The 19,162-nt window shown below is 48.5% G+C and overlaps 1 protein-coding gene across 3 annotated transcripts in view; it reads left to right on the top strand.

Annotated features, from left to right (window-relative positions):
• The first annotated feature begins 1,754 nt into the window (after nucleotides 1–1,754).
• The window catches only part of NAP1L4 (nucleosome assembly protein 1 like 4), a 52,712-nt gene continuing 35,304 nt past the window's right edge, over nucleotides 1,755–19,162 (top strand). The window contains exon 1 of one of the 3 annotated variants that reach the window (XM_005227333.4): nucleotides 1,755–1,884. In XM_005227333.4, the coding sequence (XP_005227390.1) occupies nucleotides 1,770–1,884 (115 nt within the window). In that variant the 5' untranslated portion in view covers nucleotides 1,755–1,769. 3 annotated transcript variants of the gene reach the window in all.

Here is a 19,162-nt window from a genome sequence, read left to right on the forward strand (position 1 = left end):
GCTTTGGCTTGATTTTATTTTTTAAAGAGGATCTATGGAGACAGAGAAGGCCATGAGATGCCGCCACAGCCCAGAGCCCCCAGAAGCTGAAAGAGGCAGGAAGGATCCTCCCTGGGAGTCCCCTGGAGGTAACTGAGCCCTGTGATACCTTGATTTCTGCCTTCCAGCCTCCAGAACCGTGAGAGTACACAAGGCTGTTGTGTTTTCTAGGCCCCACAGTTTGCGTCCCTTTGTTGTGGCAGCCGGAGGAAGTTGGGACAGCATTCTCAGTCCTGACACCAACAGAAAGGCTTTGGACAAGGTCATCCACCTTCCCACCAATTCACTAAAGCGACCCAGAGAAGGACAGGCTGCCTCACTGCAGCCAGTGGAGCGAGGACCAGGTCCAGTGGTCAGCCCACAGCCTGCCCAACCAACTAGTGCTGGTGTGGTGTGGTGGGTGGGGGGCTCCACCAGCTCCCTGCCACCTGCACTGACCCCCAAATATCTGGGCAGGGCCAGACCCGGTGGCCTCGTGAATATGAGTCTTTATTAAACAGGAGGAGGAAGACCCCCTCACCTGAAAATTCTGGGGTTCTTTTCTGTTGCCGTTTACGCCTCCTCCCCCAGCTCTGCTCCATCCTTACTGAAAGCAAAGCAAGGTCACTGCAGAAGTCAGAAAAGCCAAGTAAGGCTTGGGATCCCATACCTGCTCCCAATACAGATGCAGGTCCCCACGTTGGGGGTCACATTTGGGCACCCGCTGGCCACCCCGTGGTTAGTGACCGTATGTCCTTAATAGTCCCTCCAACAGGAGCCTCTAGATGGTTTCCAACTTTCGCCCCATGAAACTTGCTCAAAGTTAGAACCTGTTTCAGGAGCAGGCTCATTCAAAGACAGGAAAGTTTCGGAAGAAAGGGACAAAAACGACCCCTCAACTGAAGAGAGCGCCCAGAAACACACTCTGAAGCCCGGGCCTGTGGCATGTGGGTTTCCACCGAACTGTCATCTCATCTCACTAAAGCGCTTTTTAAGTTTTCCAGGAACTGTGTTGTGGGGAGGCCGGGGTCGGTACCCCAACGCCAGCGGCCCAGCCCTTCCTCTGGTCGGGGAGGTCAGCCAGGCCAGAACCAGTCTGAGACACTGGGCACGCGGGCCTGGGCGCTGCCCTGGGAGAGCCCGTGAGTGTGCGGGGTAGGGTGGGGAAGGAAGAGGGGACCCACGAGCCAAGCCGTGCAGGCAGGACGAGCCTGGGGACCTGAGGGGGTAGATCTGGGCCAGGGGATCGCGGAGGTCGGCGGGGTCAGCGCGCGTTCCTGGGAGTGGAGCTCAATCCGAGGTACCAGGGGGCGCGGGAGGAATCCGAGACATTGCCCAGGCCCCCGGGGGGCCGGGGAGGGGAAAGGGGTGCGCCCGAATCGGGGATAGGGGGCTGCACAGGCCAGGGGTTGGGCGATTGGGGTGGGGAATGGACTGCGCAGGCAGGGGTGGGTGGGTGAGGGGGCGAAAGGGGTGGCGCCCGGGTTGCATAGAGAGGTGCGCAGCGGCAAGCGTCCTCCACGTGGGCCCCGCGCGCCCCCGCCCCTTAAAGAGGCGGAAGGAGCGCGGCCGCGCTCCCTGGTGACGCCACACGCCCTTATTTGCATGAGCGCGCGGGTTTCGGCGCCGCGTCCCCGAGACGGCTTCCGATTGGCCGTCGCCGGCGGCGCCGAAGCGTAGCGGACTTGCGCCGCACTGGTCCAATAGCAGCCCGCTTTGCTCGAGGAGGGCGGTGACAGCGGACTCGGCCAATGAGCGGCGGCGTTGTTGGCGGCCACGGCGGCGCAGTCCCGGAGCGAGCGAAGCCCAGACGGCTGCCGCTACTGCCGCAGGAGGCGCGAGGTGCGGCGGCGAGGGCTCGGCCGGGTAACGCTTTTGTTGGGACCGGCGGGGCCGGGGCCGGGCTGGCGGGGGCCGCGCAGGAGGCCATCTCGGGGAGCCGCGGTGCCAGGGGCGGGGCCGGACCCGGAGTGGGGAGCGAGCGGGCGGGAGCGTAGCCCGCGGGGAGGCGGGCGGGGCCCGGCGGGCGGCCGGGAGGCGGCGGCAGGTGTCCGCGCGGCCCGAGGGTCAGGAGCGCTTTGTTCCCGCGCGGTCCCCGCCAGCCCGTCTGCCAGCCCTGCGATGTCCCGGGGGAGGTTGAGGCCGCGGGCCGGGCCGCGAGCGCCCGGGGGAGCGCGGAGCCTCCCGGGGCCTTTGTTTTCGGCCCCGGAGCCCTTCCCCGGGGCGGAGTGACCGCGATTCGCGGCCGCCGGGGGCTTCGGGCCCGGGTTTGCTGGCGCGGCGGCACTTTTAGCGGCCCTGGCCGTCGTCGGGGCCGGGCGGCCGCGTCATTCTGCAGGCGGGGAAGCGCGGCCGGCCGACGAACCCAGCGCGGCCGGAGACGGTGACGGCAGTCACAGCGGTGTGCCTGTTGGTACCTGACTGCCTACCCGCGTTCCCCTCCCTCCCCAGTCCTCTGTTTCCCGAATGCTTTCTGTGCGTCCCAGCAGAGGGCCGCCCGGTCGCAATCAGACTTCCTTTCTACCGTCCGCAGTGACTCCGGGTCTGGGTTCAGCATGAAGCCTTTTGAGCCCCGAGGAAGGCGGGGGTCGGGTTCCTGGCCAGGCGTGCCCATACCCTCCCTTGTTTGCGGGCCTGTGGTTCATATGCCGCCCCCCCCCCCACCCCCCCCCCCCCCACCTTAACCTGTCCTGGTGGTTCAGTGGTGAAGAACCCATCTGTCCGTGCGGCAGGCCCCGATTCGATCCCTGGTCCGGAAGATCCCCTGGGGAAGGAAACGGAAACCTCCCTCCAATATTTTCATCTGGGAATTCCCACGGGCAGGGAGGCCTGGTGGGCCACAGTCCACGGGACCGCAAAGAGTCGGACATGACCGAGCCGCTGAACAACAGCAACGCTGTGAAGTATAATAGGCACCCGAAAGTTCTCGGAATGAGTCATTGAACTAAGTTGTCTTCTTTAAAATTACTCTTTTTTTTAAAGTAACTGTTCCTCTTAAGTGATTAATAGTTGTCCTACACACCAGGACCTCTGATAGTCTCTTGGCTTGCGTTGACTCATTTCAGAAGTCTAATGACTTTTGAGGTAAGCACTGTTGTTTTCCCCTTTAACCACTCAGGAAGCTTGAGGCCCTGAGAGGGTTAAGTAAAGTGGTGTTTGCAGGGTGACAGAACTTGGGTTAAAACGCAAGCAGTTAGGCCTAGGGGGTCTTCATTGCTGCACGAGGGCTTTCTCTAGTTTGTGGGGGAGGGTACTCTAGTGGTGTGCGGGCTTCTCACTGCAGTGGCTTCTTTTGCTGTGGAGTTGGGGCTCTAGGGCACACGGGCTTTGGTAGTTGCGCTTCCCAGGCTCTAGAGCACAGGCTCAATAGTTGTGGCACACGGGCTTAGTTGCTTCACGACATGTAGGATCTTTCCAGACCAGGGATTGAACCCGTGTCTCCTGCATTGGCAGGTGAATTCTTTACCAGTGAGCCACCTGAGAACTTTGCCTAACTTTCCAGCTTCTCTGTAGAGAGGATGAAAAGTTTTAATAAGCTGTTTTTATTATTGCAGTGAGCCTAACTGCGGAGAAGGCAATGGCAACCCACTCCAATACTCTTGCCTGGAAAATCCCGTGGACCGGGGAGCCTGGTGGGCTGCCGTCTATGGGGTCGCACAGAGTTGGACGTGACTGAAGTGACTTAGCAGCAGCAGAGCCTAACTGAAGTCTAGGTTTTGATAATTTAAGCTGGTTGATTATTTCCAGCTCCACATTCTGTGATTCCACAGAATGCTAAGTGCTCTCCATAGTAGAATCTGGAAATGATTACAGACAGCGATTAATGATAGCTAGTGGGATTAATAATATGCTAACATAAAAAAGACTTTGCAAGAAAGAAAGATGGTGTTACGAGCAGGAATACATTTAAAAGATTGAGTGCTAAAGTGGAGGAAGGTGGCTTAAACATTAGCGTTATCTATTAGCGGTTAACTTGTTAAGATAGAGTTGACAGGAGAAGGAAATTGTAGAAAATGAATTTTCTCAATTTATTAGCTGCTTTTTTTTAAACTTGTTTTGTGACGGAAATTTTTTTCTTTCATCTTTCGAAGGTAAAGTATCCTATTTGTTCTGAGATTTGGGGATTGATTGAAGACTTGGTCAATAAAAATACCATTGCAAGACTTAATTTCCTATAGAATGAAGTGACAAAGGGAGATTGTTTTATAGATAAAATAAATCGTGACTATTTTAAGTTTATTTAGGAAAGCTTTCACTGGAACTTTGAGGTCTCTTCTCATGGAATGATGACAGTAATTATTCTCTAAATAGTTATTTATAATTATATAAAATAATTTGAACACTATAGTGCTGTCTTAAACAGCAGTTACTACTTTGTAGTCTTTTTTTTGACCCATGTTACTAATTTAGAATGTCCACTGTTATTTGTGCCTCTGTATTTCAAATCAACATCTAAATACTTTTGTGACTTTTGCATTATTTTTGAAAATACTGTATAGAATGGTGATTGGAGACATTGAATTCTTCCCAATAGTTGATTCTTACCACTTTCGGTTTGATAGCTTTAGTAAACCGAATTCTGGAAAGGATACTTAGGTTTGAGGACTGTTGCCCTCTATAAGTGTACAGATGCTGTACTGTGAATTGACCATTAAGATTATCAGACCTTTCTGTGATATTTTCTGTTGAGAGATTTTAATCTGAGATCATGAATTTGTAGAAATTGAGGGCTTAGAGTTGGTATGTGTTCGTCAGTGCATTACAGCCTGTGAATTCTTGCTTGAATCTTTAGTTAAACTATTTCCATTAATCTGTCAGGATTTTTACCAGCTTCTTAATATTGAAAGCATTATTAATTCTGTGTCTGCAACTTGTGGCCAACTAGGGTTGAAATTGAAATCCTTCCTTTTTTTTTTTTTTTTTTTTTTTGAGCAAGTAGATAGTCTTCTAGCATCAGGAGGTGTGACCTGAAATGTAAATCCATACATGGACTGATAGAGTTCAAAATTACTTACATTCAGTTACTTTTCTTCCTTTTTGTTCATTGTCCACAGTTTTAAAATGGTTTAAGATTGTTTTGATTGTGTTGTACTTTTTAAAAGTTTTGCCAGAGAACCAAGGGTGGTTTTTTGTGTTTTTTTACATGGATAGTGTCTGTGACCAGTGGGTGGTTTAAATTCCCAAAGCCCTAAAGGGCCACCAGCTATATGAAACAGGGAAGAACTGGTGCTCTGAGTGATGGCGTGTTTGAATAATAAGGCGGTGTTGAGGAGCTTGTTGGGAGATTGGTCTGGGACTGCTGTTTGGGGAGTGCTTACTTTTTTGTTTTTTTAAAGGAAGAGGTGTTTAGGCAGACAGTATTAGGTGGGTGCAAAAGTGATTACGGTTTAATATTAGTTTGGTGCGAAAGTAATTATGCTCTTCATTGTTAGCTTTGCCGTCTGACACTGGTATACGTCCTAAGCTAAATGTGGTAATGTTATACATGATTTTAATGTGCATTTCTTGCTTTATGTTTTTTGCTAATGACTTATTACTTGTGGTTTATTTTATATTTAGACTGTAGAAATACTAGATAAAAAGCAAATTTGAGAGTTTTTTTTTTTTAATTTGACTTCAAATGGGCTGTAAAGCAGCAGAGACAACTTGCAACATCACCAACACATCAACAACTAGGAAGTGCTTCCGAGCACAGCGCTATGCTGGTTCAAGTTTTGCAAAGGACACCAGAGCCTTGAGGACGAGGAGCGTGGTGGCCGGCCATTGAAAGTTGACGACTAGAGTTAAGAGCATCATCGAAGCTGTTCCTCTTGCAACTACACGGGAAGTCGCTGAAGAACCCAGTGTCAAGCATACTGTAGTCATTCGGCATTTGCAGCAAACTGGGAAGGTGAAAGAGCTCGTTAAGTGGGTGCCTCATGAGCTGATTGCAAATCAGAAGAAACACAATTTTGATGTGTTGTCTTAGAATGTAACAGCAACAAACATTTTTTGATCAGGTGAAAAGTGGATTTTATACAACAACTGGCTATGACCAGCTCAGTTGGTGAGCCGAGAGGAAGCTCCAAAGCACTTCCCAAAGCCAAACTTGTACCAAAAAAAGGTCATGGTCACTGGTAGTCTGCTAATCCACTACAGCTTTCTGAATCCGGACGAAACCATTACATCTGAGAAGTACGCTCAGCAAAACTGCAGTGCCTACAGACGGCATTGGTCAGGAGAATGAGCCCAGTTCTTTTCCACAACAGCTTCTGACTTCACGTTAACACAGCCAACACATCAGAAGTTGAGTGAACTGGGCTACAAAGTTTTGCCTCATCTGCCATATTCACCTGATCCCTCGCCGACTGACTACCACTTCTTCAAACATCTGGACAACTTTGCAGGGAAAGCGCTTCCACAACCAGCATTAGGCAGAAAATGCTTTCCAAGTGTTGATTAGGTCCTGAACACAGATTTTTTTACTCTGGAGAAATAAACCAACTTATTTCTCGTTGGTAAAAATGAGTTGGTTGTAATAGTTCCTGTTTTGATTAATAAAGATGTGTTTGAGCTTAATTATAATGATTTAAAATTCAGGATCCAAGACATCAATTACTTTTCTATCAACCTAATAAAAGGCCGATATTACTTAGACTGCTCTACCACTGGGGTGATTCCAGAAGCAGAAAGGAGCTGGTGCAGGGTCACTGCAGGAAACTGCTCTCCTCCAGCCGTGCTTAATCTGCACACTGCCTCCTGGTCCAGTGAGCATGGCTTCCTAGACTGCACTTGTGAGGTTTTCTTCTTGAGCGCTGCGCTTACTAACGGGCAGCAAAGAGTTTTGTGTTGGACTGTTAGTGGGATTTTCAGGAGGTAGTTTATGATGCCGTGTATTTGTTTTTGTTTGACAGCTTTTGGTTTTCTTCCCCGTCCTCTTCAGAGAAAGCAGGACTGCTTTACATTGTTTGCCATTGAATTTTAAATTTCATGAGTATTTAGTAATCGGAGAGGTGGTGTATTTCTATAGGGACAAAACTACAAAAGATCACTTCATGAACTCTACCTTTTCATCTTGGCAATTCACTGTGTAGCCTTAATTTTCCTCTTAAAAATATACTTTGTAAGCTGTTACGAAAGGTGCCTCCGTTCTGGATCTGTGGGACTTTTTTTTTTTTTTTAATGAACGGTGCAGAATCTGCCTGCGATGCAGGGGACCAGGGTTTGATCCCTGGATTGGGAAGTTCCTCTGGAGAAGGGAATGGCAATCCACTCCAGTATTCTTGCCTGGAGAGTTCCATGGGCAGAGAAGTCTGGTGGGCTACAGTCCGTGGGGTCACAAAGAGTCAGACAATGACTGTGCGACTAAGAGACACACACACACACACACACACACACACACACACTGTGCATTTTATTCTTATCCCCAAAAGCCTGTTCGAAAACAAGCTAAAATGATTTCTGTGTAATAGTTGTGTGGAGTGGTGGAAAGAGCAAGTGTACAATTTAAATATGTGCACAGGTTTTAAGAATGAAGTTGGGGATGTTCTAATTTAAAACATTAGTACTTGTTTATCCAGCTTCACAGACACACACACACACACACACACACACACACACACACAGTGCATTTTATTCACAGGTTTTAAGAATGAAGTTGGGGGTGTTCTAATTTAAGACATTAGTACTTGTTTGTCCAGCTTCCCAGGTGCTCAGTGGTAAAGAATCTGCCTGCCAGTGCAAGAGATGCAGGTTTGATCCGTGGGTCAGGAACATGCCCTGGAGAAGGAAATGGCAACACAACCCACTCCAGTACTCTGGAAATCTCATGGACAGAGGAGCCTGGCAGCCACAGTCCATGGCGTCGCGGGAGAGTTGGAGCCCAACTTAGGCAGCAAACAGCAACGACAGCAAGCGCTACTCCCCAGTTACCGTGAAGTAGCTTTCCCTGATTTTCATCTGTCTGTTCGTCCGTGAATGCCATCTCTGCTAGGTAGTTCTAGGGTTCTGGATCCTGGGGTGTTTTATTGCACTGAATAAAACAGATGAAAGACCTTGCCCTCACCTGTTTCCACAGTGGGAGACAGTTACGTTATATAGGGGTCGGTGCGTTTGAAAACAGGAGTAGAAAGAAGGAATAGGGACTTGGGTGTTTGCAGTTTGAAATAAAGGAGACAGTGTTACTGACAAGGTGACAAGACCTTGGATTAAGAAGACTTGGAAATGTTTGACTCATTCATTCATATACAAAGAATTGCAGAGAAGAGAGTGTGGAGGAGGAAATTGGAGCTATAGCAATGAAGAACCACTGTGCCTCCAGTAAAAATAGGCTGTTTTGGTTAAGGAAAGGAAACTTTTTTACTTTCTTTGTGAAAACTGAGGGCTTGGTCTGGAGCAAGCTTCTAAAGAGACGGTCTGCCCTTGTCTCATGGACAGAGGCAACTTCCTGTGTCTTGAGAACCTGCCCAGGAGAGGCTTCGAGTGTGCAGGGTCCCTGCTGTTGTGCTGTACTCGGGCAGCTCGTGGCGGACCGTCCCTCAGCATCGGGGAGTGGTTGAGTGCAGTGGGTTGCCTGGTCCTTGTCTTCTGCCTAGTCCTGTGCTGGACCCAGGGATGGCTGCGTTGAGCAGGTAGATAAACCTCGGCCTTCGTGGAACGTAGTCTTCAGTGGGAAGGCAGACATGGGTCATCTGTCAGTCGCCGAGTCGTGTCTGGCTCTTTGCAACCCCATAGACTGCAGCTCGCCAGGCCCCCCTGTCCTTCACTGTCTCCAGGAGCTTGCTCAAGTTCTTGTTCTTTGAGTCAGCGATGCTGTCCAGCCATCTCATCCTCTGTCATCCTCTCCTGCCCTCAAGCTTTCCCAGCATCAGGGTCTTTTCCAGTGAGTTGGCTCTTTGCATCAGGTGACCAGAGTATTGGGGCTTCAGCTACATTGAATCATTTATCTGTTCTTTTTCTAAAAAACATGCAAGTAAAAAGCTTCAGACATTTACAGAAGTTGTGGTTCCCGCATACACCACTGACACTTGGTGACAGAAATTAGAAATTAACTACTTGCCAGTTTTAGTTCATCTGTAAACATGTAATACATACGGTTTTTTAAATAATTTTTTGATCATGACAAAAGAAAAAGTGCATGTAAGATAGTTGTTACACATGTTTGAAATCAGTTTGAACATAATTTTAAGACTACTTGTATGAGTGTAGGACATGGACAGTTTTTTTTTTAACTGCTAAGAGACTACAAGTATACTGAAGAGTATGTTGATTTACAAAGACGTTTTCTATTGTTCCAGCTATTTACATTAGTGATCTGATTGTTAGCTCTAGATGTGTTTTCACTTAGCGGCTGGCACAGTGAATCCAACACAGTTAACTCCCCTGAACTAAGGCGTGCAGTGAGAGACTCTCCTGGTCCGGCTCTGTACAGGGGCCAGGGTTTGTGGGTGGAGGCGTTAGGATGTCCTGGGGGTAGCGTCCTGATTCCTTCTTGGAACAGAGTGGCTTCTCTGCCCTGGGCCAGAACGTGGCCTGGTAACCCTGGAGACTGATCGGGCTCCCCCTCGGGTGGGTAGAGTGGGGTCAGCAGCCCTCAGGCTTTTATGTGAACCAAGTGCTTGTGCTGTGGGGTTCATTTGACGGCCACGCTAATTTAATAAGAATTGTGGACTCTGGTGATATTCCGAAGTCTTACAGAAATACATTGATCACATTTAAGTTCATTTTAATCATTCAGTTATGGGGAGATACTGAGGACCTTTGAGTTAAGATAGGTAATACATGTGTAAACAGGTTTGGTTATGTGAGGGCTGACCACATTCCCCAGTTCACACCTTGTCTCTTGAGAGTGGCCCAGTTTGAAATTACGAAATTACTCTCTAACTATGGGCTAAATGTTGTCAGTTAAAAATTAAGAATTTAAAGTTACATTGGATAATTTACAACCAAAATATTTTCCCCTATGAAAAGTTTGCGGTAAAAAAATAAGTTTAATCCATAAATAGAATTGTGAGGTGTCTTATATAAATAGCAAAACATTCATTTGTGTAATCATGGAAATTTGCATGCCAGTCCAGATTTAGAGTTAGAGGCTCAAGGTTTTTGTTTGACCCTGAAAGGGAACCTGAACTGCTATGTTCTTTTGAAATTTTAGAATATTCTATTGCCTGGTATTCCTTTCATATTTCAACTTAGTTGCCTTTTAAAAGTAAGAGATCCTTTTGATGAGGTTTGGAGCTGAGTTTTCATGAAATTAATATTAAACTCAGTATGCTAACATTTGAAACAAATGGATGGTTATATTTCTTAAACCTGCAAATTTGGTAATTCCTTATAACTTTCTATTTTAAGAAAGTTTTGTTAAAATAGTGGTGATGAAGGTTGACTAACTGAACTCCCGCTTGTTTGTAACATGTCACCACACTAGGTGACTGTTTCTTAGATAAGGGTAGTCGTGTTTACAGTAACCTGGTTTGTATGTTTTATGGCAAGCGATAAGTAGGATCTAACAGCATATTGTAACAGCAGAGGGAGACCCGGAGTAGACCATGTACTGGGCCCTTCTGGGTTTCATCCCATCTTCAAGGCCGCCTCTCAGGTAGGCCCTGGTTATGGATGTTGGAACCGAGGTTACACAGCAGGAAATGATAGGAATGGTTTTCAAACCCAGATCAAAACCAGATTGCTGTGTGTGTGCTCTGTGTTCAGTGTGGAGTTCTGGGTTTGTGGTGTTTTGACCTCGAAGTATTTGACACTTTTTTAAACTCATTATCTTGTTTGTTGTTCTTTCCTTGATTCAATGCCTTCTGGAGGCATGGGGAATGTTCTATTGTGTTTAATTCTAACTGCTGGGTGGTTGCGTCACCCAGAATATGGTCTCTGTATCAGTGTGGTGTCGCTTTGGAGTGGTGGCATCCCGGGGGGAGCCAAGCATCTTTGGCCTCTGTCGTCAGGAGGGCGTTTGTCCATGACCAGATGTTTATCGTCAGCTGCTGTCTCAGTCCTTGAGACTTCGGTGTGGCCGGCAGGACCTGGGGAGTGTTTCACACTCCGTCTGTGGAGGGAGGTGTGTTGGGGTGCTGCTGCACTGCTGGCCCCGACCCTGACTGAGCGGTGGGTTGTCACCTGTTCCAACAGTAGCAGCTGCCATGTTGAATTGAGCAGTGGGAGTGGCAGCAGAAGTGAAGTCTGCGCTGGGGGTGGTAGGGAAAGGTCACCAGGGTCTGAATTTGAAATCTGCGAGGATGTTCATCTAAAATGGAATCAAAGGATACGAATGGGAAACTCATGCCTGCGCCCTCAGGAAGATGAAAGTTAAAGACTGTGAGACTGATTTCCCGAAATTGCTCGATTCACAGAAGATCGAGCCTTGTGCTCTGACCAGTCGGCATCTGCCAGCACTCTGTCCATCTTCAAGTCAGTGAACTTCAAGTATGTGAACTCCTCACTGGATTTTCCTCTTTTGCACCCTGTGCCCACAGAAGCAGCCTGCCCTCAGCCTTCAGACTTGCTGTCGCTCACTTCAGCTTGCATGTTCCACATGCAGTTCCTCTGCTCTCCCAAATAAACTTGATTTCTGGTAACTTGAGCTGGCCTCAGTTTGCCTCATTTCTGGTAGGTTGTCATTACATGGTGTGAGGAGTGGGCTCCAGAGGAGACACCCGCCAAGGAACGACCCCTTCCAGTGAGCAGGGGACCCCAGCGAGCCCTTGGTGCCCTTCGTCCCGCAGGCCTCCGTGACTTGGTCTGGGAAGTCTCCTCTCGGATCCAAAGCCCCTCCTTTTGGATGAGCTCTCTGACTGTATTTGGGGTCTTGGTAGGGACAGGTTGTCTGGGGAGGGCTGTTTCATTCTGAAGTCAAAAGCAGGATCCGGTCATCTGAAGGTTCTAAAAGTGGCCCCTTCAGGAACTCTGATGTGTTTAAGGGTCTTTCCACTTACAAATGTGCAGATTTTTAACTAAATGGATCAGTCTTACTAAGGATAACTGAATTCCAAGGAACCTTTGATCTCCCCAAACTTGTTTTTCTTCAAACCAAGTTAGAAAACTGCAGCTACCAGATGAAGCCATCCACGTGGAGTAGTTACGGTAATTGTTCTCTGGAGCCTTCTAAATGTGTTCGGGATTATAAAATTGCCTCCTTACCAAATACTGTTTCCAGATGGAACCTAGCAAACAACAAGAGGTGGGGCTGTAAAACGCCGGAGGCCTCTTCCTCGGCGTGAGCTGAGGCCCTTCCTATCCTGCTGCTCCATCTCCTCTGTATCTCTCTGCTCAGTCGTGTCCGACTCTATGACCCCATGGACTGTAGCCCACCAGGCTCCTGTTTGTGGGATTTTCCAGACAAGAAGACTGGAGTGGGTTGCCGTTTCCTTCTCCAGTATCTCTCTTTGCTGCTGCCTCCTTATCCTCCCGCCCCCTGTTACCCGAACTTCCTTTCTTTCCTGTCACTGAAACCTCACCAGCGAAGCCCATTAAGACTTACCCTTTCAAAATTAGACCTGAGGATCCTACTAAATCATAGCAAGTTTCCTACACCCCATGGGCACAGGTTAAGCTTAGGGCTGCATGGACTTTCCCAAGGTAACAGCATCCTCATAGACCCGGGGGAGGAGTTCAGTACTGGGTCCCCGGTTTGCCAGCTTAGCCCTCCGGCCTCTGTCAGTCAGGCCATGTGCTTGTCTCGGATAAGTCAGGCCTAACGCTAGACTAAGGCAACCAGCTGAGAAAACCCTGAACGATCCCTGAAGCTTAAATGAATCCAACTGCCAGCCCTTTGATGTGACCAAGCTGCGGTACAGCCGAAAACGTGCATGGAGCCTGGAGCCGGCCCCCAGTCCCTGGGCTGGAGTGCAAGGCAGGTGTACCCCCAGAGGCCTGCCGTGTCCGTCCGTGGCTATTACAGCAGGCTCCAAACTGTTCTCGGAGGCAAGTCAGGCTTCTCTGTACCAATGCTGAGTCCACAGAGGTGGCTTGTAATTCCGTGTTTGTAAGTGACCTAACCGTAGGCTTACCCTGTTGGAACAACCTGTATAGAATTGGAGACAGTGTCTGCCTTGGTCTTGTCAGTCTGGCCAGTCAGTTGGCCTGGATCCCTGAAGATGACACCAGAAGAAAGACAGCTGCAGCAGATGGAGACTCAGGGCGGGTCTGGCCTCCAAGAATCCACAGCCAAACCCACCCATGCAACGCCTCCGAGGACACCCGGGCTGCCCCGTCCCGCCGGTGAGGAGGCAGGGAGACGGCCTTCCCCGTGCTGGTGGGCCCAGGGCGGCTCTGTCCGTGCTCAGCAGCTCCCCCTGGCAGAGGTGCAAGCGTTCCAGCAGGACCCGGTTCTGTCCCAGACGGGGCCGCGCACTCGTCCTTGCCGTGCCCGTTGACCTACCAGAAAGCCGACGGCCCAGGCAGGGGTGTGTCCAGGGCCTTGGGCAGCGACAGCGTTGTGACTCCCTGCTGCCCGCGTCCCTAACCCCCATGTGCTGTTGGTGGTCATCTCTACTGGAAGCAACTTTTTCACTGTGGGCGACTTGTGTAGTTGTTTTTTTTTTTTGTATTCCCGTTGATAAATGTAACTTCCTGCCTTTACTTGGGAAGGACAATATACCTGGACAGTCATGTATTGGGGGCTTTACTGAGGTTCCCTTTTTCACAGATTTTTTTTAAGGTGTTTTTAAAACATTGTGTTTTGGTGGTGCTGGGTCTTCATTGCCACTCACAGGCTTTCTCTGGTGCCAGTGCCTGGGGGCTCTCCTCGTGGTGGTGCCTGGGCCTCTCGTTACGGTGGCCTCTCTTGTGGAGCTCGGGCTCTAGGCTCAGGGACTCTAGGGGCGCAGGTTCAGTGGTTACAGCTCGAGGGCACCGGAGCGTGGGCTCAGTAGCCGTGGTGCACAGGCTTAGTTGCCCTGTGGCCTGTGGAATCGTCCCAGTCCAAGGATGGAACTCGTGTCTCCTGCGTTGGCAGGCAGATTCTTAACCTCTGGACCACCAGGGAAGCCCTTCTCCCAGGTTTTAAAGGCTTGCTTAAATGACATAGAGTTCTCTGGAGGTACCACCTTACTGTTAATATGTAGATGGTTTGCTTCTTTGCTCACCCTTCCAAAATTTCCACACAAAGACATTGTTCCCCTGTTAAGAATCTTAGCCATTAAGGGATATAAGGTCTCAGAGGAAACACTGCAATTTGTCCAAACACACATTTGATATCTAGGACATGTAATCTCAGAGCACAGAATACACCTAGATCCTGATAGACCTCCAGGCATTTAAAACTCTCCAGACTCTTCAAGTGTCAGTTACAGGGTTTCCTTTGGTTAGTGGGTTATTGTTGCAGTTGGATTCCAAACTTCTCTTTAATGACTGTGCCCCTATATGCCTTTTTGGGCAAGGGGTGGGAAGGGGGCTTTGCCATGCAATTTGCAAGATCTTAGTCCTCTGACCAGGGATCAGACCCACACCCCCTGCAGTGGAAGTGCAGAGTCTTAACCACTGGACTGCCAGGGAAGTCCTGTATGCCTTTCTAAAGAGCAGCAAATCCGGCCTTGTTCAGGGTGACCAGGGTAGTTCTGTTGTTCAGTTGCTCATGTCCGACTCTCTGCGACCCCGTGGACTGCAGCACGCCACACTTCCCTGTCCTTCACCATCTCCCAGAGCTTGCTCAAAGTCATGTCCATTGAGTTGGTGATGCCATCCACCCATCTCATCCTCTGTTGTCCCCTTCTCCTCCTGCCTTCAATCTTTTCCAGCATCAGGGTCTTTTCTAATGAGTTGGCCCTTCGCATCAGGTGGCCAAAGTATTGGAGCTTCAGCATCAGGCCTTCCAACGAATATTCAGGGTTGATTTCCTTTAGGATTAGCTGGTTGGATCTCCTTGCAGTCCAAGGGACTTTCAAGAGTCTTCTCCAACACCACAGTTAGCCTTTGAAAGAAAGTTTAATAAATTCCACTGAACCTTGGATACCCAGATTATCAGCTACCCCTTTTCCTTATTGTGAGTGAGAAGGAAGGGAATGCCCTCGGGATTTTATCCAAAACTGACCCCTGGGTTACTGCCGCCCACAGTTAGATCCCTGGCCTGAGGATATGGCATGTCTTAGAGCGGTGCCTGGTGCTGCCCTCTTGGTGAAGGCTGACATCTTTGCATCTGGCACTGCTCGGCTGTGTGGCGTCCCCTCCTTGCCGCACCTTCCGGCAGGCCGGTGTCACCCTCTGGAGTCTTCCCAGTCTCTGCACGCATCACTCACTCACTGTGACAGTCTCAGCCTGCCCCGCATCTCCCCTCCTCCTCTGGTCAAGTTCCTGTGACTTGACTTGGGTGGCGTCATAGGGACACCTCATAACTACTTACAAGCATCTCCTAACTGAGTCTTGATCTTGCGTAGTTTGCCAACTAACTAATGGTTCTTAACTGAAGCATGCAGGGGGTAAATCCTGTGCTGGGTGTGAGGTTGTTGAGACTGCCTCCTCCCCTTCGGCTGCTTCCGCTCAGCCAGCTGAACCGCACCACTGTGCCTCGTCCTGTGGTGCTTCACAGACACTGTGCTCCTGAGTGGAAGGTCTGTGGCAGCCCTGTGTCCGCAAGACAACTGATGCCATTTTCCTAACAGCATCTGCTCCCTTCGTGGGTCTGTGACGTTCCGTAATTCTCACAGTATTATTTTCTTTGGTACGGTGATCTGTGATCAGAGATCTTTGATGTTACAACTTGCTGAAGACTCGAGTGACGGTTACCATATTTTTAGCAATTAAATATTTTTAAATTAAGGTATGTGTTATGCCAAAGAATGTTCAAAATTGGCAAAAACCACTACAATATTGTAAAGTAATTAGCCTCCAATTAAAATGAATAAATTAAAAAAAAAAAAGAATGTTCAAATTACTGTTCACTTGCACTCATTTCACATGCCAGCAAGATTATGCTCAAAATCCTTCTAGCTAGGCTTCAGCAGTACATAACAGAACTTCCAGGTCTACAAGCTGGAAAGGCAGAGGAACCAGAGATCAAGTTGCCAACATACGCTGGATCATAGAAAAAGCAAGGGAATTCCAAAAAAAAATCTACCCCTGCTTCGTTGACTATCCTAGAGTCTTTGTGTGGATCGCAACAAACTGTGAAATACTCTTAATGAGATGGGAATACCAGACCTCCTTGCCTGCCTCCTGAGAAATCTGTATGCAGGTCAAGAAGCAATGGTTAGAACCAGACACGGAACCACAGACTGGAAAGGACTGTGTCAAGGCTGTATATTGTCACCTTGCTTGTTTAACTTATATGAAGAGTACATCATGCGAAATGCCGGGCTGGATGAAGCACAAGCTGGAGTCAAGATTGCCAGGAGAAATATCAGTAACCTCAGATATGCAGATGACACTGCCCTTATTGCAAAAATCGAAGAGGAACTAAAGAGCCTCTTGATGAAGGTGAAAGAGGAGAGTGAAAAGGCTGGTTTAAAACTCAACATTCAAAAAATTAAGATCACGGCATCCAGTCCCATCACTTCATGGCAAATAGATGTGTCAGATTTCATTTTCTTGGGCTCCAAAATGAATGCGGACAGTGACTGCAGCCACAAAATTAAAAGACGCTTGCGCCTTAGAAGAATAACTATGACAAACCTAGACGGTGTGTTGAAAAGCAGAGACATCACTTCCTGACAAAGGTCTGTATTCGTGTATGTCCACAGTCATGTATGGATACGAGAGTCGGACCATAAAGGAGGCTGAGTGCCAAAGAATTGATGCTTTTGAACTGTGGTGTTGGAGAAGACGTGAAGAGTCCCTTGGACAGCAAGGAGATCCAACCAGCTAATCCTAAAGGAAATCAACCCTGAATATTCATTGGAAGGCCTGATGCTGAAGCTGAAGCTCCGATCCTTTGGCCACGTGATGCAAGGAGCTGACTCATGGGAAAAGACCCTGATGCTGGGAAAGATTGAAGGCAGGAGGAGAAGGGGGCGACAGAGGATGAGATGGGACGACAGAGAGGATGGGATCTACCGAGGGCTTGTTGCCGTGGGGTGGAGTAGCTGAACTTAGAAAGGTAATTAGGAGTCTCCTGATTCACAGCTTTAACTTTTAATGCTTGTGTCAGAGCGTTCCAGTATCAACAGACCCATGTAGACAGCCTAGCAGAATTGTCTTTCAAAACTACCGAGCCCCAAACCTCCACACTGCATAGTGTGGGGCATTTTTTTTTAGAAGTTGCTTCACTCAAGGTAATTTCCTTATTAACAAACTTGTAACAGGTATAACTTATATTAAACCTAGGTACAATGAAAATATTTTACTTAATGTTAATTATTCTAAGACATGTTTATATTAGATAGGTTAACAAACAAACATTAATATCAGGTATTTAATACTGAATATTTCCCAGTTCACATGAACCTGGAATTTATTGTTTAATTTAGAATTATTTGATTTGTAAGCTCTTTTCTTTAAGCCAATTAAATAGAGCTCATTTACAAATTAATCTCAAAAATATTATCCAGAGACAAAGACATACCAAGACATATTTAGACAGATACAACACAAGATCTAGCTTTATTTTCTAAGTTTAGTCATGAATTAGGTATTACAATATAAAATTTACTAGTTCATAAAAAAACAGTTGAAATAAAATTTTTAAAGGCTTTTCCCCATTTTCCCTCAGTCTCAGGGGTTAGAGATGGTCTGGATAAGTGTTCCTGAGAGCCCTGGTCTCAAGGCACAGAGAAAGAAAATCAAGTTCTAACAAAATGGCAGCAGGTCTAAACCAAATGGTGGCCAGACAAAGCAAAATGGCCATCAAAAATCACAACACAGAACACAGAGTTAAAACACACACATGTAAACCTGGCAGTCCTCATCAGACACTCCCTTAAACACAAGAATACAGTCTCTCAGAAAACCTCCTATAGAGACACAACTTCAGATCCAAGTACTAACAAAGGAAAATATCTCAGGTCTTCAAAGATTTCAAAGGGAGGAAAGGAGGCCAGGTTGAAAGAAGAAGAGGGAGGAGGCGGGAGAGCGGGGCAAAAGGGGTGGCCTTACAGACATCTCCTGCCACCTACAGACACCCAGGCGTTACGGGACTTTACCCTGGGCCTCCGGAGAAGGGAGGACTGGAACTCGGCCCTACCAGCAATCAGACCAGACCAGAACCAGAATTCGAGTTCTCTGCCAAGAGGAGGTGATCAGTCTCCAATCGTCATCTCGGGCTGAGGCCCTTCGACCAGATTCCTGCGTCCAGAATCGGGGGACTAGAAAAACAGGGAAGGAAGGGAAGGGTTAAGGAGAGGGAAGGGGAGAGACGTCAATAAAGTCTCTTGTTCCTTACCCAGTCAGGGCACTCTGGCCAGTTGTCTGCGTTAGGAGGAGACCAGGGACAAAAGGGTCCCAGTTGTGGCCGCTGGGTCTGGTCCATTGGCAGGCAAGCTGGCCCCTGAGTACCCCGAGTGGTCAGGATGTCAGTCTCAGCGAAGAAGAGTCCAGATTAGTTTCCGGGTTGTCCTTAACCAGTCATTCTGACTCGGAGACCTTCCTGGTGGCGCATGCCTTGTTCAGCCAAGATGGATGTCAGAGAGAAGGATTCTGGGAGGTGGTCGGACATGTGTCTCCTTTTGACCTTTCCCGAATTCTTTCGGTTGGTGGTGGCTTATTAGTTCCATGTTCCTTAGCAGGACCTCTTGTAAAACAACTCATGCAGATGGTTACTATGGTGCCTGGCCAGGGTGGGCAGTTTCGATCAGTATGCGTCCCCTAACACTTCTAGATTGACAGAAACACACCGTGCTAGCCATGTGACCTCGGGTCAGGCACCTTAGCTTTCCCTTCCTCAGCGTCGTCCTCTGTGCCCCGGGGTGCGCCTCCTTGCTAGAGTCCGTGTGGGGAGGCGCCTTACGCACGTCCCTCGCCAGCACGGAAGGGGTTGGCATCAGGTGTGGCCTGATAGGGTGGTGAAAGTGGGCCGTGGCTGTTAAGCCGGCAGTGAGGCTGCTGCAGCAGGGAGCAGGTGCTGCGTGCGGTCTGCACAGAAGGGGTTGGTGCATGTGTGTGTTAGGCGGTGCAGGGTTTACTTACGTAGCCAAGTGATCGCTGGTTTCAGTGATTAACCAACTTGGCAGTAGGTGTCAGAATCCTTTCCTAGTCTTTGGCCCAGGAATCCTGCAGTCACAATCTCCTGTTG

Source organism: Bos taurus, chromosome 29, assembly GCF_002263795.3.
Source record: "Bos taurus isolate L1 Dominette 01449 registration number 42190680 breed Hereford chromosome 29, ARS-UCD2.0, whole genome shotgun sequence".
In the NCBI taxonomy this organism is placed as follows: domain Eukaryota; kingdom Metazoa; phylum Chordata; class Mammalia; order Artiodactyla; family Bovidae; genus Bos; species Bos taurus.